Below are 22,331 nucleotides of genomic sequence, written 5' to 3'. Positions count from 1 at the left end.
TAAAGGAAGCTGACTTGTGCATACTAATGAAAGCTTGCTGAAGGCAGATTTTCTGATTTTATAAGAGGGTCTAAAAATCAGGTCTTTACTAAAATAAAAACTTTCCCACACGGAAGTTAATTTGTTAATTAAAAAAAAAAAAGTCACAGCTGTGAAACTAGGGGAAAAGTCAGGGCTTCTGCTAAAGCAAGCTCAGCCTGCAGAATACTTGCCGTAGACCCAGACCCTGCCTGGGTTTGGGGACAGTTGAAATACCAGGCTCTGGAGCTGGCCCAGGAGATGACGAGCTGGGAGCACCCCAGCAGAACTAGGAGTCGAGTTTTTAGTGTTTTCAAACAGTGCTGCCACAGAGCAGCAAACCTGAAATATTTGCATGACTGGGAACACATAGCTTGGAAACATGGGAGCACTCGAGTGAAAACATATCTGAGCTGTTTTCATGTTTGTGCCTTGGTGGCTTCAGAACGCTCAACTGTTCCCATTATCAGAGGTTGGATTTGGGGGAAAGGGGACTGGAATTTATCAGAAATTTGAATCATCAATGTTTCAGAAAAATATACTTGGGATTTAGTGGTTGGCATTTCTCTAAACAAAAACAGCTCGTTTCTCTCCCATTTTATTCAAATCAGACAGGTTACTTTTATGACTTCTGTCACTACGATGTTGAAAACAAAAAAAAAGGCAACCTCACACCAAATGTGGTGAAAATTTTAATAAGACGTTTTGTCCTTTAAGTGAGGTATGTGGCTTTTGCTGGAATTCTTGAGAGAAACAATACTTCTCTATGGAATACCTTCTCTACAGAAGGATATATTCATGACCCATCTTGTTTCCTCTAGTTCTGCAATGAAGTTGCAGACAGTAAAATACTGTACTCATTTTTTGGTTGAAAGGTCTGCATTTATTAAACTATGGGCTATATTTCTTAAACTGTGGGTAATTTGATAATTTAGCATTAGCAAAGAGGCTTAAATGAGGTTGCAAATTATTAGCTAGCTGTACTAGCTTGACATCTGCAGATTGGAGGAACAAAGACTGCTTTTAATTGCTGGCTACTGTTTCATTAATTTTTCCCTTGTGCTTCCTTTTTTTTAATCTCTCTAGATGAAAGATGTCTTTTTCTTTTTTTGTCATATTTTGTAACCTGCAGTTGAGACATCCTGGCATGACGTGGTGTTAATGATAAGTAAGTAGTATTGATTCTGATTCAGGGTCAGGAGTGTACTGCTCAGTTTTGAATTACTTGTGTGTAATTCAGAAAATGTAGTTAGGAAACATTGATAATATTGTGAATGTGTAATCTGGACATTTTCTGAGCAGGGACAAAATGGTGAAGATAGTTTAGGAGGAATTTTCTTCTTGCATGCTGCTAGTCCTGTTAACCCTCATGCAGAAATTCAGTGATTAAGGTGATTTTGGCAAGGGAGAGGAAGTTTCTTCCCAAAAATGTCATTTAAAATGTGCATTAAATTTACCATAGTTGTCAACAACAGTTGAATTAATAGAAATGTCTTGCTGCTTCTCATCTTGATTCCTCCTCCCTTGCCCTCACAGTGTACTTGACGCTCTACTAGAAAGATCTGGAAATCTAGGCAGAGCTTAAGCCAGGATGCTTGTGGTGATCGGTTTCTTTTGTAATTTTTCAGCAGCCTTACCCCAAAGAGTAAATCGGATGATTCTTGTTCATTTCTATCATTCAGTATGACCTGAAAGTGATCTTATTTTTCTGTCTAAACTATAAGCTGGCGAAGGGAAATTGACACCAATGCTGCAAGTTTTGAGAAATATTTTGTTCCAGTCTTTCATAAGTGAATGTTATCTTCATCAACAAACATTGTGCATGCCTAAATTCTCTCGTGCCTAAATACTTATGCCTAAATACTTGTGCCTTCAGGACACTAGATCAGCCTGAACTAAACAACAGTGCTGAGTGTTTCCTGCAAAACGAACTGCATCTCTACCTCCTCTTCGCTCACCTGCAGTAAACAAAACAGCTGAAATTTCAGTATTTCTGCCTCTGCTCACTCCCGTTTCTTTTCTATTTTGAGAATAACAGCTGAAATTAACCTTAAACTGTCCAAAGAAAATGTTTCTCACTAATTGTTGCACATGGAGTTGAAACATCTTTTTTTTAACTGTGTAGGACAGTCTCAAGTTCATGTTTCTGGAGACAAGTGAATGGTGACTTCTAACTGATGGGTTTATCTTCAGGTGCAATGAGTATCTGTCAATCCGTGTATGTCAGGAGAACATGGTAGCTGACTGTAGGTGTGTAACAGAGCTCCTTAGGGAGGAGTGTGCTTGTCTCAACAAATGTGGCTAACATCTTTAGAGTAACGATGTTTTCTAAAATGTAGAATGTACAGTATTTGGAAGATGCACTTTTATGCAGTGTTTTTTCATTACTCATGCAGAATGCTAAAACATACTTTTTTGTTTTAAATAAAACCTTTTTTCCCCCCTCTTACCACAGGATAATGAGAAAAGGACCCCTTTACATGCTGCTGCCTATCTGGGAGATGCAGAAATTATTGAACTACTTATTTTATCTGGTATGTTCTGTTCCTGTTAATGGAAAAAAATTACCTCTATGCACATCCAAAGAAATATTTATGTACATCTTAGTTTATGTAGTTTTTATTGAGATATTTAATGTACTAGAAACTAAAGAAACTTATATTGAAATTTTGGTTTCCACTCTTATCAGTGTTACGATACCATGTAGTTGTGCTCTAAAGTATTTTTTGTAGAAAGCTATCTCAGTTTTATCTCTTTTTATTTGTAGCTTGATCAGCTTCAGGTAGTTCAATGCTAGTTTAAAGAAGTAATAATGTATATGTTATAGATAGATGTTAGCAGCATTGTTTTGGTCTTATATTGGCCTTCAGAAAAATGATTAAAGTGAATGCAGAAGATGGAATCCAAAGTTGGTAACAATATTATTATTCTTAATAATCTTTTGCTGTAGGCTTAAATGCACAAAATGTAGATACGATCAGCTGAGATTTTAAAAATTGTTTGTCTTATTTTCTGTTTATTTGTACTAAGACAAAGGGCAAGTTCTCTAAGACAGTTCATTTTAGTCTTTAAAAAAAAAGTGGGGGTGGGGGGGGAAGAGAACCAAGAAACCAAACCAAAACCTGAAAGCAGAAATTCATTATTGAGGTACTGAGTTGATTGTCTTTGATCTTAGACAAACCTACCCATCAGATGGCTTGAGGTTAAATTCATGATATGGAACTGCTTTAAGGTTAGATAGAAGGATGAAAGCTCGTCACAGTCCCGTGATGGTACACAATACTTGTGCAGAGGTGGCTATTTTTCCCCACTCATTGCAACCTTTAATAGCAAATTTTCCTTTAAGGAAATGTCACTGTAAAGATATAGGAGTCACTTCCAGATTTTCAATTGAAATTGCCAGGCACGATTTAATTTGTTTATAATTTACCAAAATATAATATTTCCAGTTTATATTACATGTAGTTATATATATGATTATAATTAATATCACATTATGTACATCTGTGTGTATTTACCATGGAAATATTCCATAATGAAATTTTTTTTGACCAAGTCAGAAAAAATTGCCCAGAAAATTTCAACTGTATTTCTGAGAAGGTGGGTCAGAAAAGCATGCTGTTTGTCCCTGTCCAGAGGTAAAAAAAAAAAGTCGTGGTGACTCTTAAGAATATAGAATGACCCTTTTCTTCTGAAAAGGGATCGGGGACTTGGCAGAGAGATTTCTTTTTGTTTGGGTTTTCACAGTAATGAAAAAAAAAAAGCCAAATTACAAACTTTGTGAAGTTGTAGTCAGCTGCCTCTGGGACTGAAGCTTCTGACTGGTTTGGGTGAACTGAGTCCAGTTCCCAGAACTGTGACTGAAAAGAAAATCCCTCTCTCCTTCTCTCAGGCAAAGGGCTAATGAAAGGAGAAACATCCTTGTTCAGATACTAATGCAGCAAGACCCCGATTGGATGATGGTAGTAGAAGAAAGGTTAGTCATGCTATTTGGCCACATAGCCTGGGAATAAGTGTAAGAAAAACTGGAGAACAAAGGAGGGAAGTGAAGAACTAAGAGTTAAGACTGTACAACTAGTCCCAAGTTGAATTGGTGCATGGAGGAGAGGATGCAGGGTGCTGCTGTGTCTGGAGATTGTTCAGGAAGACTGGGAGGCATTGATACATCTCAGATGAACTGTAGGTAATGAAAATCACGATTTACTTAAAACAACGTATTACAAAACAACATCTTAAATAGCTGTAGAGTCACACGCTTTGAATGCTGTGGAATGTCTCTGCAATATCAGCCTAACCTGGCTGTGCTTCTGCATTAAGCTGCGGACTTGAATTACGTATTTGGGGCTTTCTGTGGAAGCAGTGCCTCATGAATTGCACGAGGAGGGGCTGCTCTGGGAATGAATCAGGGTGGTACAGTGAAGGAGGCACATGTGCCAGTTATTGCTGCATTTGTAAGTGAATGAAGAGGGGCATTAATTGCAGGATGAGAGAGTGATGTCTGCATGGTAAGGCTGCTCAATATGAAAGGCGCTGTGCTTGGGCTTTGATCTATCTATTTCCCGTTTGCAATCTGGGATTTTAGGCAAGCAGCTTAAACCAGACTCTTTTTAAAAAGTAGCCACTAATTTAGTCTTCATTTCTGAATGCGGGATTTGAGATCTTGTAGTTTGTGGAGTGTGAGTGCTTACAGCTGTATCTGAAGAACTGCACCAGCTACTTCTCTGAGAGATTGGGTCTAGGTCCCTCAGTGCACAAGCCAAGATTTTTCTTCTGACTTCCATCTCTTAATTGGAATTTAATTGGAACCACTTAACAGATCTTATTCTCTCCATTTCCTAAAGATACGGAAAATTAATCTGTTGTGATTCAGCTGGAGATCAAATCTGCCCTTGGGGACAGATTTAGGTTACATTTTTATAATACATGAATGTTAAGGAGCAAATAAAGTACATCTGTTACCACAGTAAAGTTTGAAGAAAGTTTGCCATGTTGCAAGGCCTCTTTTTGAACAAAGAGTAGGTAGTTAAATTAATACCTATGAATAGCAATCTGCTTTGTGCAGTCAATTTGGATGTAAACATTGTGTGGCTCATAATTGACCCATTGTAATATATTTGCACAGGGGATTGAATTAAGCATTGTGGACTGCTTTCATATTGGCATTTCTGACCATGCAAGAGCTTGACTTTGCAACTCGTAATGTCTTCTGATGTAGTTTTGCTGGTATGTTTAGGAACCATTTTGAAGTTATACCGCTAAGCAAGCTATCCTCAACTTTTTTATTCTTCCTTCCAATCGATCATCAGAACTGCCAAAGTCAATATTAATCTTTCCACTACTCAGTGGCTCTTATCTGACTCTTTCTCATCATCCACTATTCTTAGTTAAAGCATGCATTGTACATTACCTAGACATAGATTTTTAAATTTTTATTGGAGTTTCCCTTGTATCCCTCTCAGTGGGTCCACATTGCTTTCAAGTAAGCATTTTGAATCATAAATTGCTGTTACAATATCTTTATATCACTTTACTGTAGACCTAAGCAACCCATATAGTGTTTATGCAGATGAAACTCATTGAAACTATTTGCAGACTTCTAGGAAGTAAGTCTTCAGTCTTACAAGCATATTCATTTTGGTTTTGAATTCTTGAGTGAGTTATTTTCCCACCAGCCTTCGGGGTTGCTCTGTGACCTCTTCTCTTGGAGGTTTTTGGCTGGGCAAGGATCATGAAGGTGACAGTTTGTGAACAGCAAAAAAAAAATTGATTTGGTGGCTCCTGTCTGGGGCTTGACATTTAGATTTTTTTGTTTGACTGATTTTTGTTTTCTAATCTTGAGGCAGCGCTTCAGTGAGTTTACTAATAAACTTGTCCCCTAAAGATGTGAATGTTTTACAAGAAAATTCTCTTAACACTATGCTCTCTTGAAGTCTGAATGTTCGAATCGTTTCTCTTCTTTAGATTGCAGTTAGATACACTATTAACATTACCTAAATTTGTTAGATAAGGAGGTGAACAGTAAATATGAGGCATAAAGATGCTTGTTTATAGTTTACAGAATGGTGGAACAAAAGATCATATGGAACAAAAGATCACTTAAAATTTTAGAAGCGTTTTTTTTTCATATTACGCAGTAAAGAGTCATAACATCCATCGAAGTTGTATTATTACAGTGTGTAATGCGCAACTTGGTGTCCTGATACAAAAGTATATCTATTTACTTTGCTTAATTGCATTGAATTTAATTGTGTAAATACTTGATGACAAACTACTGAGAAGTTGAAAAGCAACATAATTTAGACTTGTGTAAGTGGATGTCAAGATCCAACTTTTTGTTCTTTCAAAGAAGTCCTGATAAAGACTCAAACTCTTCTTTCAGCTAAGTCCTGCAGGGGACTGTTTTGATGGGGCTTATTCTGTTTGAAAAATCTTTTTTTTTCTTTTTTTCTTCTTTTTTTTTTGTCCCAAACTCTTTTTTTTTTAAATGCTATCAGAGTAGTTCCTGCAGGCAGGTGAGATGTGAGGAGCAGGATGGATTAGTATTAGTACGATCCCAGATTGTGTTCCCTTGATTAGTAACTTTTTTCATGTTTTCTTTAACATAACATGCAGACTGTTATTGCTTTCACTGAAATTAGCGTACTTCATGAAAAGAAACATGAGCTATGTTGTTTACTTTCAAGTAGGATTAGTTACTGTTATTGCATTGATACTTAATACTAACATAACACATTTCTGTTTGTTTAACCCCAAATTTTCACTGCATGGAGCTCAGCATACATAAATGTGTGGTCTAAATCTCATAAAGGTTTGGAAGCCTGCAAGTACTTGTTGTGCTTTCTTCTGGGTCAGCTGTACTGTGTAATAATCGTCCTGATGCTGGAAAACTATCATTAATGTAACAACACAGACTTTGTAGGGTAGCAAAGACCCTCCAACATTGCTCCACTCAAGCTGGGTTTCTTTCAGCTAATTCTCAAGCCATGCAAGTATTAAAAGTCCGTGCAATGGCAATCAAACAGTTGAGCTGTTGAAAGGCTATCGCTGCAAAAATATCAGTGGAATGAAGCTTCCTTTGTTTGGGTTGCAAACGTCCCCACGTGCAAAGGCCTGTGGTTTCACTGGCACTCGTTTTACACTGGCTGTATCTTTTGTTCGCTTCCTCTTCCTTCCTTCAACAATGTGAGCAACAGTTTTCTTTTTAGAGCCGTCTTCACTGCCCTCTGGCAGCAGTTGCTGTGTAGAAGGTAGCTGAAGGAAGCAGCTCTAACTTTTTATGAGAGAGACCAACTCTCATAATTTATGAAAAAGTACAAATGTTCATTAGCTCAGGGAGTCTGAGAAACTTGTGCTGCGCTTGGAAGCTCTAGGATTTAATGTCTGAGAGGTGGCAACAACTATTTAGGCAAGAGAAATTCTGGAGGATAACTTTGACTTGATTGTGCTTATCTTCCAGTATTTCTCCATATTTTTTTTTTTTTTTGGTAACAATAAAAATAAAAGTAGATGTTGAAGAATAATTGCGGCTGATCAAAAGACATTCCAGTCCTATCCCTCTCAATTTTTATAGATTATACTATACTATAGATTTATACTATTATAGATCCCCTATTACACATTTAGCTTCTACGTAGGTAGAAGCTGTCTCTCAAAGTCTTACTTATGATTTTTGCAGCAATAATTTTCCAAGTTTCCAGTTTTTCAATAAGAAGTTAACTTATATTTCACTAATTGTTCAAATCATCATCTGAAGTCATCTTCTACTTTACAAGTTTTTTTCTGCATCTCTCCTTGAATATTCATGTGTTTTTCTAGCTGAGAAGTTTTTTTTCATCTGTTCATTCCACTGCAACAATTTCTGCCTGCTGCTTTTAAGTATTTCCATGGTCCTAGATAAAAAGTGGATCAGTCTAAAAGGAAAAACCTTCCCAAACTAATACAAGTCCTCAGGAAAATAGTTAAATAGAATCTAATCACAGTGTGGACCATTGGTTATTCTTAGTTATTTGTACCTGGGAACTTCCTAATTCTGCAAAGGTGATTCCTAGAAGCACTCCAATATTCTAGATGTTAACCAAGTTTGTTGTTAGCTTTTTTAAATATAGTCTAAAGATCTTATTTACATCATTTACTCTTAAATAAACATGTTTTCAGAGTTTCGAATACTGAACAGTAGGTGTCTATTGTATATGCAAGTGAAAACAGTTTTGCTTTATTTGCTTATATTATGATATTGTACAATTACCGGCACATCTTGTGCAATAATAAGGGGAAATGTTGTACTTGACAGCCTAAAAATACAGACTACAAACAGGCAGAATGGTGGAAGGCAATTCAATACTTAAAGTTAGTACTGTGGGCTAAACGCTGTAGTACTTCTTCTAAAGAAATTTACAAATTGGAAGAATTCTGGTGTTGAGTAGCAGGCAGGGATTGTCATGGCAAGCTAGCAATATTTCTTATGGAAGGAGAACAGAGGTGAAGTGGATGAAATATAGCTGCATATAGTTGTATGGGACTTTATGGATGAAGAGAGAGGTGTGTGACTGTTTCTTGTAGCATTTCCTGCCCGGTCAACTGTCCATTGCCTGGACAGGGAAGAAGGGTTGAGATGATAGCGCCTACTCAAATGTAAGGATATTGAAACCAGTGAAGTAGCAACTGGATCACAGAACCATATGTCTGGGTATTGGGGGACATATGGATGTGGCCTGATATAATTAAAGTTTTCAAAAATCATTTGATAAATTGATGCATGTATTGAGTTCAATACATATCTCTTGGAAAATAGATTTGCTAAAAGTAAACACAGGTGGGCTTTTCAGAAGCTACTGTACTAGATATATTAAACAAAATATGTCTTCGTCAGTCTTGTACGTGCAACTTTGCAAAATGAGATTTAATATTCAAGGACGTAAGAAGAATTTGTAACACTTCCCTCCGCAGTTTGAAGAGCAAAAATCTTCCTTTCAAATTTGCCTGCATTTGTAAACTTTCTAGGTTGTACTAGCAAAGTTGTTGATGAAGGGAAGGCTTTGCTTAATATTTCAGCTGAGTACACCAACATGGAAGGATATGTTGGTTTGTTTGGAAGGTGCGGTTTTAGGAGAGCATCATTCAAACAATCAGTTTTTAAGTTCAAGCAAAGATTATGGTTGTTCATGCCCAGTATTATAGAGATCTCTGGCAAGCCCCCAACTCCTTTTCCTGCAAGCTCTGCAGCATTAAAAGAATTAAAATACAAAAAATAAAAATAAAAATTGCATTAAGTAAAGATTGAGCAGTTTTAATAAACGTGTCAACTATTAATGCAGGACATAATCGTAGGGCCTTAGAGGAAAACAAAATAGCGTTAAGGGGTTTAAATGCTGAGGGAAGACACTGTCTTAGTTGTTGAATATAGTTTTCTGAAGTTGAGGCCAGCCCCTGGGGTCTGGAAGACAAACCAGGGTTAGAGTCGTGCTGCACCTACCTCCCTCTGAAGGAGCAAACCGCTGCACAATGTGTGTTAGCAGGTATTCAGAATGTGAGCGGTGCCCTGGTCGGCACATCGGCGGGTGGAGCTTCACAGAGATAACACAGCCCAGTAAATATGCATGCATGCGTTCAAATCATTTTTAACAAAAGACAATTCAGTAAAGGTGTAATATATTTTCTAACATATATTTGCAATGATCTGATGTAGAGCTTTACCTCAGAGCATAAAGGATGCGAACTTTGTCCCTGTGGGTATGGGTATGTTTAGGTTTCAGGGAGCTTTCTGTCTTGTGTAGAGCATCTGAAGGGGGAACTGAAGCATTTTCTCAAAATCATGCTGTAAGAAGTAAAAACAGCCTAGAGGGGGGAGTAGATGCAAGGTTGTTTGGAGAGTCTGTTTTATGAAATTTAAGTCATTCTTGGCAGCATGTTGTCTTGGAGAAATGTAAGGGGGAACATATCTTGGTGTTGATTTAAAATATTATTTTGTTTAATGTAGGTAGAGCTACATCTCTCCTGATTCCCATAGTATTCCTACGTTAATAGTGCGCACAAACTTTTTTTTTGATAGTACATCTGTTTTGATTATTATTTTAACTGCCTTTCAATCCAATGGGTTTGGAACTCTCAGAGTTTTTTATTGTGAAGAAGCAAACTTGGTAGCTTTTTCTTAGATGAGTGCATCAAAGATACATGTCTTTTGTCAGAAGTGAGCTTTGTTCTTTTGTTGTCAGAGAATCTACAATTTTTTATGCATTTGAAAAGATAACTTGTTTTAGTGTTCAGTTATTACATTTCTTTGATGAATATAGGATGTCCTAGACTTATGTTAAGGCTTATTTCTTTAGGTGGAAGATCACTTAAAGGGCATTATTGTTCTGTGTTTTGTTCTTCTGAGGGGCCGTGTTATTTTTAACCATCACTTCAAATTTCTTTAGATGTTTCTTTAACTACCTCTGATTTTCTTTCCTACCAGAAACAAAAACACCTTTTGGTATTCTTTTCCTTTAGTCCTAGCAAGTTTGGTTAACTTACCACTGATAAAAGCTTTTATATGGCATCTTTTTGTATTTATTCCTGCCCTCTTCTGATAGGATTTTTAGACTGTATTAACCTACCAAAAATATCGGTGAGTGACTTGGCTGAGCCCATAAACACATTGTGGAGCCTCAGCACATTCTCATGGAATTTAAGTAATTGCCACTTCCTTGCAGTAGGAACGTGCTGGGTGTGGGGCTCCTCCTAGCTCAGGCCTGATCGCATGGGTGGATCTGACTTGACCTCAGACCCTGAGAATGCATTTTCCTGAGGAAAATCAGAATGGTGATTAACTCCCTTAATTCTTACCATGTATCATACTTTGCTTTAAAACACTTCAAAGACATTTGTTTTGTAAAGTTAGAAGCAGAAAACAATTACACTTTGAAAGTCCTCGTTCCTTGGTTGTTGGCTCTAGGTGTGAAGTTAGGTGGAGCTTGGTGCATCATTTTGGCTCTGGCTTTTGTCTGATATGCTAAAACCAAGAAGTGGCTAAAAATAACCTGGAAGACGGTCAAAAGAATTAAAGACTTCTGTCTGATATGTCACACATTGGTTATATTCTCATTTACTGATCATTCAGGTTATTGCTTTTTGGGAAAGATTACCAAAAATCCTAAGAAAATTCTGCTGACATTTATAAACATCAAATTGTTTTTCACTTGGGCTCTATGCAGAACTAGATACAGTATACTGTGTTATGGTACCTGGATATGATGCGGTACAGTAGGTCCTTATGATGGTTGACAAAAGTAGATGTTTATGCAAAGATTAAGTCTCTCAAACTTTTGTTAGAATATGTTTTTCTCGAATGGTGTTAGACTTTCTTCCCATTCCTTCAAACTTATTTGTCAAAAATTTTAGAACTTGGAGAGACCTAAAGCTTCTGAAATTTAGATAAGGAAGGAAAGAAGTCCCTAAAATTGTAGGGAACAATTAGAGACCAGGCTCTGTCATGTACTTCGAAGACCTAGGGTCAAAGCAGGACTTTGGTTCCAGAATCAGCTTCTTAATTGTGTTCTTAAATCAGAAAGGGAAGGATTGACCACAAAAAATAAACTCACAGAACTGACTTCACACCTTTCTTTTGCGTTGTATATGCAATCATCAGTTTGCATGGACAGCTGAGTTTCTTGGTTGGGTTGTTCAGATGAACTGGGAAGGATTTCTTTGTTGGTGCAGGTCAGGCAGACTTGCACCAAAATATCCCATTTCTCAGCTGAGTATCCTTACCAGTATCCTGACTAGTAGCTTGTTTGATGCTTTGTGCCTTACTGGTCTTTCATCCTTATTTATTTATTTATTATTTGTATAGAAAAAAAACTAATTTGGTTCTGAAATAGTACTAATATGGTTAGCTTGAGAAATCAATAATCTCTGACCATGTAGCATTAATGTTACTGTAAGGTATCATCCATTACTCTATGAATTATTTTTAAGAGTATTTCCAAATTATATTTGCCAACATTTAGTTTAAATTCTCATGTCTCTGTAAAATCTTCTGTTTCCAAATACAGATAGCTAAATTTCCACACGAGGTATTACAAAATGTATAAGGCTTTGGGTACGTGTATATACACACAGAAATGTATATGCATATGCACACATCATTAAAAAATTAAACCATTATGCTTCTTGTTTGAAGTTCACTGGAATGTTGGAAGTAGTTAAGTTGCTTCCTTCAGGAAAAAAATCCCCCAGCCTTCAGGTCCTGCCGTGGGCTAGGTGCCCTGGTGGAGTAGAGGAGATGCGTTCCCAAATCCCCAGTAGAAGAGGAAGCATCATTCTACCCACCTACCATCATTCTACATCATTCTTCACCTAGACAGCAGACTGGCCATGACAAGGAAACTGGAGGCTCAGGGAATAGTTGTAGCCTCTTTCTCTTTTTTTAAAGGAGAATTTGATCTGCAGTGGGAAACCATGAGATTTGTGATGCTGAATGAAAGCAAGGAATCTGTCCTTCTAACCCAACAGTCTTTTATGTACCTTTAGAAATGCAAAAGATTATAGAGGATTACCTGGTATAAAAAGATGAGTACATTTTGATGGAAGAGTATTATAGATGGAGTGTTAAAAAGAATTTTCTCAAAGGGTGGACTTCAGCTGGTGCAAAGACTTTTCTTTTTTGGGTGTTGTGCTATAAGCCTAGAATAAGTATCTTCCAACAGTTCTATCCCTGTACATGAGAATATTTAACTCTTTATTATAAACAAATTGTTAATTTCTGTTGTTCTTATATTTTTTGTTACAGGAGCTAGAGTTAATGCCAAAGACAGCAAATGGTTGACTCCTTTACACAGAGCTGTGGCATCTTGTAGTGAGGTACGCTTTTTTTTGACTGCTTTGTATTAAGATAAGACATCTCAAAGTACCTTCTGTTCTTTGTTCAGTTTTTTACAAAGTAAAACTCCTCCAAACATTTGGAATTGCAGAACACTTGAAACAGTTTGTTTAACATATTGACAGTATATATATATATATCATATGTCTGTGTAGGAAGAAAGGAGGAAAACAATAAACTTGCAGATTTCAGCTTTGCTCTTTACTTAAATGCCATCTCCCTAGCAGAGAAGATTCTGCATGCGATGTTCTGAACTCCAGTGTACCTTTTTTTTTTTTTTTTTTTAAGGTAACCAGAATGGTTCAGCATGAGGGAACTAGAGTTGAAATAGGATTTAGTATGTAATCTGCAGTACAATCTGCCTTTCTTCATGTCTTAAGAAACAAACGAAACAAAACCCAACCCTAATGAGTAATGATAGTATTGAAAATCACTTTAAAACTTATAAATGAAATATTTATAAAGGTGTTGAAGTCTACCAGTAACACAGTTATGAGAATGTCGTGATTTAAGAGAGAATTTGTAATTGTTCCTCTGTTGTTGATGTTCTTATAAAAATTTAAATATATGTAGAAGATCAAAACAGAAATGCTGTGTTTGTTATGTGGAAGAGTTTATGAAAAATTATCTCCTTTGAGATCCTGAGTCAGGCTGATGCTCACTTCAGTACGTCTCATAAGGAAAGGTGTTTTGGTTTGAGAGGTGTGTATGTTCTTTAAGATTCTGTGCACATTATTGTTTGAGAAGATGGAATTGAATAGTTTGGTTTTGGCAAGCACGGATCTTCAAGTATTTGATCCACAAACTATCTAAACAGCCCTTGTTTCAATTTTTGCTTTAGAATTCCCTGGGTAAATTATATTATTTTGTCACTATCATTAATAGCTAAGTTATATGGAGATTGTGTTATTCAAAACCGTGTTGGAAAATCAAGGGAGCCTTATTCACAAATGCTGTTTGTTCTTTTTGAGTTTTTTTTAGGCTTCAGTCAGCTCCCAAAGGAGCTGAAGTACCAAATACTGCATTCCTCAGAGGAACAACAAAATTCATTAAATCAGTGAAGCTTGTAGAGAGGAGTGCTGCAGTCAAACTGGACCTAAATGATAACTTCAAGAAATGTGACCATGCTCATTTTTTTACACATGGAATATTTTAAACAAAATACTAACCAAAGGTGCAAACAATGCAAGTAAACCGATCTGACTATTTAGCCTAATAGCAGTGATAGGCTCTTGTCAGAATTTTCTATTTATAAACATGGCACATCATTGGAGACCGCATAAATGGAGAGGTGGTTGATATGCGTAGGCACTGGTTTGCAGCTGACAGTCGTACGTGGTTTTAAGGCATTAAATGAAAAAAGCTGTAATGACAAAAACCCTGATAGTGATTTCAGTAAAACATGCGGTCTTATCCTTGAAGCAAGGGCAGTTGCAGTCAAATAAAGACACTGAATGATGCAAAATAGCTGGTGTTATGGATTTTGCTGTCAGCCGCATGAGTTCAAGCAACTTCATGTCAAGACTGTCAGGCTCCAGACCTTAATGTTTGCATACCCAGTCTACTTTGCTGGGGGAATCTGAACAGATTCACTAGTTTTTGAAATATCTTTGAAATATCTAAGTATTACATCTGCTTAAGTTTTTCTTAGAGAATAAAAGTTGTTGCATTTATCACTTAAATTACAAGGTTATGATGCAGTATTTTAACTTCTATATTTGTTCCTATTTTCTTTTTTATTAAAGTAGAAGAAATTTCAGTTTCTTGAATATAATTTACTGCACTAAATAGAATCCAGTGTTACTTAGTATTCTGCTCATGGCTGAAAATGATACCTGGCTATTGTACCACAGTGTGATTTGAAATTTCCAGTAACTACTTTTCATAATATATTTTAAATTCAAAGTGCCAGCCATTTATTTTTGTGCTCAGTGTTTGAGTTGGAAGTCACTTAAAGCAATTAGTGAATTGTGGAAACGTCATAAAGTTGATGTAAAATGCAGTATTAATTGTCATGTTAATGTCAATAAGTCATTTTTTTTTCTATCTTTCAGTTTTGTGCACATATTTTAATTGGATTTGTTTATCTTGCCTTATAAAATTTTTATAGCTTTTGCATTTAACAAAAGGAAATGAATACTGTCTTTGTGAGATGGAATTTAGTGTAATATTTTGAAACAGTTTTTTCAGGAGTTTTGCAACAGTATATACTGAAACTGTGACATTGCTTTGTTTTATCTGTGGTTCTCTAAATGTACATTTAATAAGTTCATCTGTCTCTCTGATATTTCTAGACTATGGCAGTTCAAAAGTTTTGCCTAGCAAATTGACGAAAGTGCATTGTAAGTTCATAGAAACTTACTAATCCTTGGCAATGGAGGAATTCCTGAGGAGATTTATTGAGCTTTGTAAATTAGTTGTGATGATGAAGTAACTTGCCAGCTGGTTCACAGAATTGGAAAAAAGACCTGGAAATGGTTGATGCAGTTGAACCCTGTAGGGAGTATATTCCTCATGTCCTTGAGAAGATCCACAAAGCTGGATTTATGATAAAGTACCAAACCACAAGAATATGCTTACAGAAGAACAAATTACAGATAGTTTTATTCCATTATACTTTATATATGGTGTATGCATACGCAAATATATATTTGGATTTAAAGTGTAGCATTTAAAATCCTTACTAAGTGGCTTGTTTTTTATTTATATGTTTTTAAATGTTTTCAGGATGCTGTTCAGGTGTTGTTAAAGCATTCAGCAGATGTCAATGCTCGTGATAAGAACTGGCAGACACCCCTACATATAGCAGCTGCAAATAAAGCTGTGAAATGTGCTGAGGCTTTGGTGCCTCTTCTAAGTAATGTAAATGTGTCTGATCGAGCAGGCAGAACTGCGTTGCATCATGCAGCCTTCAGTGGACACGTTGAGGTATGAGTTATTTTTCTTAGCTTGTTTCCTATGTATAGTTCTGTCCAACACTTTCTAATTTTTAGTTTCTCAGGTAAAAATTATGTTTCTCCCTATCCCTTCAAAAAACACAGGCCAAACCCCTATTTTGTATTTCAGTTTGTCTTTTGCATGGATCTGTGTACAGATTGTTTGTGTTACATCATTTAGTTGTAATATTATTATACCATACCTCTCTAAAGACATAAGCAAATTTATCCGAGTTAACTGGAGTCTAAACTAGTAATAGATAAATTTAAAATGGAAAAAAAAAAAAGATTTTTCTGTTCAGTAGATAGTAAATATATGGAATCTGTTGCCACTGAAAGGCGAGAAAGTATATGCAATAAGCTCCAACTTACTAGTTTTCAAACCCTGAAAAGTGATTCTTGAGAAATTCTTATAGTAATTGTGGTAGGTAATTGGAGACAAATTGCCAGTAGGCTTGCTTTTAGCGATTGCCTTTAGTACATCCCTTAGCCTGAAGATCTCAAAGATTCCACAGGTTCGTCATATTTTATTTATAAATCTTCTTGTTGGTGTCGAATTTTCTGTTCCTTACAGTCACTTTGTTATTGCTGCCAAGGTGGATGACCAATTTTTTAAGCATGTGGAATATTCAAAACCACACACATTGAAATTCTTTGAAACACACACATTTTTGTCTCCTCCTATGATTTTCTTTGCCTAAGTTTTAAGTAGACTTTTCCATTTTGAATAAAGGATTTCTTTTCTTTCTGTTTGTCCCAGATGGTCAGCTTACTGTTGTCTAGAGGAGCCAATATTAATGCATTTGACAAGAAAGACAGAAGAGCTATACACTGGGCAGCATATATGGGTATGTACATATTTGCAGTTGATTACTATTGTGGTAGTTAAAAAAAAATCCCCTTACGTTTAGTGGTTTTGTATATTTCTGGGAAAAATACTTAGATGATAAGCATTAAAGTTATCTGTGAATCTGCCAGAAAACCATTAATAGTACACTTCGAATTGCCATGTAAATATGTTTTTGTGGTAGGAGAATGAATTTGTTTGAAAAAGAAAAATCAATTTTTTTTTCTAAAAAGAGGAAACTATGTTCCTTACTCAGCAGGAGTCTAATCATAGGTGAAACTTTGCAGTAGTGATGAACAAAAAGCAACCAATTACTACAAGAGGCACCTCAAACAGAGGATGGTTATGCCAGCTTGCTTCTAAGTAATTCACATGCAACTGCTGATTGTATTTGTCATTGCAGAATGTATTGTGCCTGTTCAGAAGCCAAAAAACACTTCAAAACACATGTTCATTTTATGCCTCTAACTTTCAGAAAAAGTCTAAAATTCTTCTTTGACGTGTGCAATGTGCCATATATGAACAGTGAACAGCTAAGTTTCAGTACCAATTTCAAGAAGAAAACAGTTGATGATTCCATAGTTTTACTTGTTATTCAGCATTTTAGCTCATTGTTTCATAACCTTATCCAGCCAAGGGAAAAAAGTAAAAGCAGTAGCAGTCTTGTGTGAATCTACATGCCTAGGAACTTGAAGATGAAATGTGGAACTAAAATATGATCATATGTAATTTGTTGTTCCTGTTATGTTTTGATGATTTGCATTTTTCTTTGTATTTAATATCATGAAATGTTAGATTTCCCTAGAAAATACGTATTTGTATGCATATGTTACCATCTTATGAAACTTAAAGAGAAGAACATTCAGGAGAACATGGTCATATTCTTTACAACATTTTTTTTCAGAGGTGATTTAAAGATGTGAACATTGTGTGGTTTTTTTTTTCAGTTAGTCTAAGATAAAAATAGGACTTGAACCTACCGTCTCAGTGAAAACCTTGAACCGTGGTTTACAAAGGAGCATCTTGTATTTAAATTAATGTACAAGGAGAATAATTTCTCTACTGCCCCTTCTCTGAGTAAAATTAACAATTTTATTGTATCTGATATCAAACCAAAAAAATAAATAAATGCATGAACTAGGAGATTATGTAGACATCTATAAGTCTAGGGTAACTCTGCCTTGGCAATCTGATCTGAGGCAAAATGTCCCTGAATATGCAGTTTGATACTCATGTTCATCATTAGAAATTAGACACTTGCTTATAAATAAGCATAATGCTTTGTAATGTTTATGGGAGGGGGGAGGAGCAGTTCTTAACAATGGATTTGAAGTTGCTAATTAAACACATTTCTCACCTGTTATTCAAAAAGTAGTGACATCGAGTATCTTACAACTGCTTTCCCAGTCTTGCCATGAAAGAGGAAATGGAAGCAATAACTTAAACATAGAAATAAAGTTTTAAAATCAGCTACCGAGCAAAGCAAAAGAGCAGCATGTATGTGTGTGTTAACTTACCCTATTTAAATACCGTTTGATGAAAAACCTTACCCTGAGTTTCAGGGGATTGACAATGAGTTGTTCATTGTATGAAATATGCTTTAGTCCAAGGACTAAAAGTTCTAGTCTTTACGAATGAAAAAGAAGCACTCATTTACAGATTTAGGCTTCACATAAAAGTGATCATCTCACAAATGCCTGGATTTGTTCAAAAGTAGAATTATTAACTATTGTCTTTGCAGATTTCTGTGGTTTAGGCCAATTTCAAATTAGTCACATGTACCTGACAGTACAGGTCTGAAATAATCTGACAGCAATGTAAAATAAGGCTGTGAAATCCATGTGTGAGATGCTAAAAAGAACAATAGGACAGTGCTGAGATGTCTTCAGAAGAAAAGATTTGAAGATGCCAGTAAATTTTGAAGAGATTGTGACAGCATTAATAGTCTTAAGTTATTTTTTGAAACCCCGTGATATTGCGCTTCAAGTACTGATACCAGTTAAACAGAGAAGTTGGAGAACAGCCTTCATTATTGATCCAACATTCTTTGGAATATTTTGTATTAGTATTTTGTAACCTGCTTATATATGCAGAGAAATTTCTTTGACAGGACGTTCAACCACTCTAAGGTGATTGCAAAATTTTGTTGAAAGAAAGTAAATGCATGAGATGGGAGAGATTTGACAAACATCAGACAGACGTTTTCTGGCTTGTGCTCACCAAGATGGAAAAAAAAGTCTGTTTTTCAGATGAGCGACATTTATTCCAATTTTAATGAGTGCTATTTCATAGGCTATTAGCAGGAAATTCTCTTAATGAACAGAGTGGGAAAAATGTAATTTATCTGATGTCTGTCATCCTAGAAATACTTGCACACAATAGAGTAGGAAAAAAGAACTCTTAGAGAAGTTCAAACAAGCAAAAGAAAACCTCATATCTCTCCCTCACAATTTCCAGCCATTTTACATGGCTCCAGTTATTAGAAGAAAGCCTTAAAGCTTTTCCACTGTATAAAATAGACTGTAGAGTAAAAAAGAAATAAGGCATTTCGTCATTCTCCTATAAATAACTTTATAGGGTTACATCCATTGTTTCCCTTCCTTCCTGCTTTTCACCCGTCTCCTTTGCTGTCCAGCAAAACCAAATGTTCATGCTGCAACCAAAATGGACTTGGGTTTGTGAGTGTTAGCGCTGCCCTTGTCAGCGTGTGGGAACGGCTCCTGAGCGCTTCCTACTTGAAGTGTCTCGTTCTTCTGTGTGAGTGTCTTCCACTGATTGCTGCTTGCGATTAAATGCAGGTCAGGGATTTTTGATGTTTTTTTTTTCTTTCACTTTAAAGTTCTGTGCCACTGTTCTGTTCAGTATTTCTCTTCCTTTCGCCACTTTCAATATCTTTCGTCTTCTGTCCGTCATACAGGGCTTGTTTTCATTCTTGTCCCCGCTCTGTTTGGGTAACAAGATGAGTATCATGTTTATATTTCTCTTTCTTGGTCTTTCCTGCAATACTGAAGTAATGCAGAAATGAAATGCTGCAGCACCTCCCCTTGCACTGGTTAGCTCTGTGTGCTTCTGATCTGTATAGCTAGGTGAGGGTCTCTGTGTATTTTGGAGGCATGCAGTACTGTGGTGACTGAAAGTTTATTAAAACATCTTTGTATTCCTTCGGGTAGATATTTCCTTTCCAAACTTGTGCACATTATTTTAATCATTGAAATAGCAGTCCCCCTCTGTTTATGAAGCACTTAAACTTAGAGTTGGATTTGATGCACGGTACTTAAATGTCTGACTGGATAACCGTAAGTATTCAGTGTTCCCCCCTCCTTCCCCTCTCCCCCACATTTTTTAAAAACTGAGATAAGGGTTTCACTTGAAAGGTAAAACAACAAATCCTACTTCTTTCTGTCTGTGATTCAGGTAAAGCACTAAATCTATCAGTCTATTTACATTGAGTGTTCTCCTTTATTCTGCAGATTTTGTCATGATTGTCTACGTGGCACAAGTTTCTGTGTTTTCAATAATAGATTTGTTTGGCAATTAAATTAACTGAGCGAGAAGGACAGATTTTTGGCTTCCTCCTTTTCATAGCTTCTCTCTTGGAGCACAGCGTCAGAGTGGCCTGAAAGCTGAAACTGGAGCCAGGAGACGTGGTCAGGGAAAGAGCTCGACTGTGCCTTGCAATAGTGTGATTACTGGAGGGGGTTATGTTGAAATACCCTCCTCTGGAGGTGAATAGTGTATGTGGCTTTTATAGTTCATGAAAGAATTAGAGAACAACTCCTTACTTTCCAGATTAGGTCCAAATGAATAATGTTTAGTTCGTGTTACAGTAATTGTACAATTATTCCATTTGTAAATCTGTTCTGAGTAATATAAAATGCAGCTTTTTTGTTTTGTTTTGTTTTGTCTTTATTCTTTTAGGTCATATTGAAGTTGTGAAATTACTTGTGGCCCACGGAGCTGAAGTAACGTGCAAAGACAAGAAATCATATACACCCTTACATGCTGCAGCATCTAGTGGGATGATCAGTGTAGTCAAATACCTTCTAGACCTTGGAGTTGATGTAAGGAAGAATAAAAGTGATATTTTTGTTGTTGTTTGAAATGCTCTTATTAGTATTGTAGTACACTATTTGTGTGTGTGTTTATGAAACGGTGAAAATAGTGAAAGTATTTCTGACGATCTTCATGTGCTTTGTTTTTTTATTGTTGTGCTTTTTTGTTACAAAATTTAATTTCCCCAGGTAACTTTAGAGCTTTGCAGTTTTTGCAGAATTATTTGGAAATAGATCTGTGTTTAATACTATTTTTGCTCACTTGCCATTTCTGACTCCTTAGACTGGAACGCAGGAAATAGGAATTCCGTTCCTAGCTTTGCCACACACATCCCTTTTGAACTGCAGGAAATTGAACTCTTTTGCCTCAGTTCTTTGTAAAATATAGATGTTACTGAATTTCTTACACCACATATACTTTGAGAAATGTTATGGATTGTCAGAAACTTTAATACTAGATTAAGGAAGGCCATATTAATGTAGAAATGCAAAATAAATTAAAAGACAGTACAGTACCTGCATATAGGAAGTACGTTAACAGAAAACTGTGAAACCATGTAAGAAAGGTACATTTTGAATCATATTTTACCTTTGCAAGGCTGCAGAATGCTGCCCAAGTTTTATCTTGAGAAGTAGATCAGAATTCAGTATTCCATTGTGCACAACAAATTTGATTTCTCCCCCTTCCCTTCCCCGACTCACAAAAAGTACATACTTCAGAGTCTTATTTGGTTTAGAGATCAGATCTGATGTTTTCGGTCTTGGATACTTAAACAGTGACATTTATATTATTGTTCATTAGCGAAGCATGTGTGTTTGCATTTTAGAAGTAGTTCATAACCAAAATTCCTGTTACCCTCAGGTCCTGAATTTCATTAAGAAGTCAGCCTGCATTTTTGTGTGTGTGTGTCTGCATCTGGGAGCTCTAGATTTAAATGCCTAAAACTTATTTTGGGGAGACTCTCAGTCTTCTTGACACCTGTTTTTAATAGAAACCTGCACGTGCTGTTGAGAAATGATAGAGATCCCTGATGTGCTTAAGCTGCTAGTCTGTAATGTCTGTGCAAATTGTCACTGCTGACATTCTTCATGTGTATCCAGTTGCATACTGCATACAGGAAACTGGCGTGGACACAATTGGAGGAGGTTGGCTCAGTTGAAAAACAGTTATACCCTTCCCCTTCTCAGTCAAAGTAGTACATCCAGACCTTGCTTTTAATTTCTGGCTTTGAAGAATTCAAAAACATAGTGAAGTTGTCTCATGACACCAAATTTCCTTTGTGGTAATTAAACACTGCAGTAATACAGGTTTTTGCTTATTAACTAACCTTTTTTTTTTTTTTTGTTGACAGATGAATGAACCAAATGCCTATGGAAATACTCCACTCCATGTGGCTTGCTATAATGGACAAGATGTTGTAGTGAATGAACTCATAGACTCCGGTGCTAATGTGAATCAAATGAATGAGAAAGGTTTTACACCTTTGCACTTTGCTGCTGCATCGACACATGGAGCATTGTGTTTAGAACTTTTGGTCTGCAACGGAGCAGATGTAAATATGAAGGTAGGTGAATCCAAAGTCATCCATTTACTCTTATAGATGCGGTATAGCTTTATT

General features: G+C 36.3%; 1 protein-coding gene across 3 annotated transcripts in view; it reads left to right on the top strand.

Annotated features, from left to right (window-relative positions):
- The window catches only part of ANKRD28 (ankyrin repeat domain 28), a 119,349-nt gene that overhangs the window by 61,074 nt on the left and 35,944 nt on the right, over positions 1-22,331 (top strand). For all 3 annotated transcript variants that reach the window (XM_066991868.1, XM_013171937.3, XM_066991869.1), the window contains exons 3-8: positions 2,474-2,552; positions 12,788-12,858; positions 15,605-15,805; positions 16,574-16,661; positions 20,579-20,721; positions 22,065-22,277. In XM_066991868.1, coding sequence (XP_066847969.1) covers positions 2,474-2,552; positions 12,788-12,858; positions 15,605-15,805; positions 16,574-16,661; positions 20,579-20,721; positions 22,065-22,277 — 795 coding nt within the window. The remainder of the gene's footprint in view (positions 1-2,473; positions 2,553-12,787; positions 12,859-15,604; positions 15,806-16,573; positions 16,662-20,578; positions 20,722-22,064; positions 22,278-22,331) is intronic.

This window comes from Anser cygnoides, chromosome 2 (genome assembly GCF_040182565.1).
Source record: "Anser cygnoides isolate HZ-2024a breed goose chromosome 2, Taihu_goose_T2T_genome, whole genome shotgun sequence".
Lineage (NCBI taxonomy): Eukaryota > Metazoa > Chordata > Aves > Anseriformes > Anatidae > Anser > Anser cygnoides.
The sequence above is the reverse complement of the archived record's forward strand: the minus strand, read 5'-3'. Positions and strand labels throughout refer to the sequence as shown.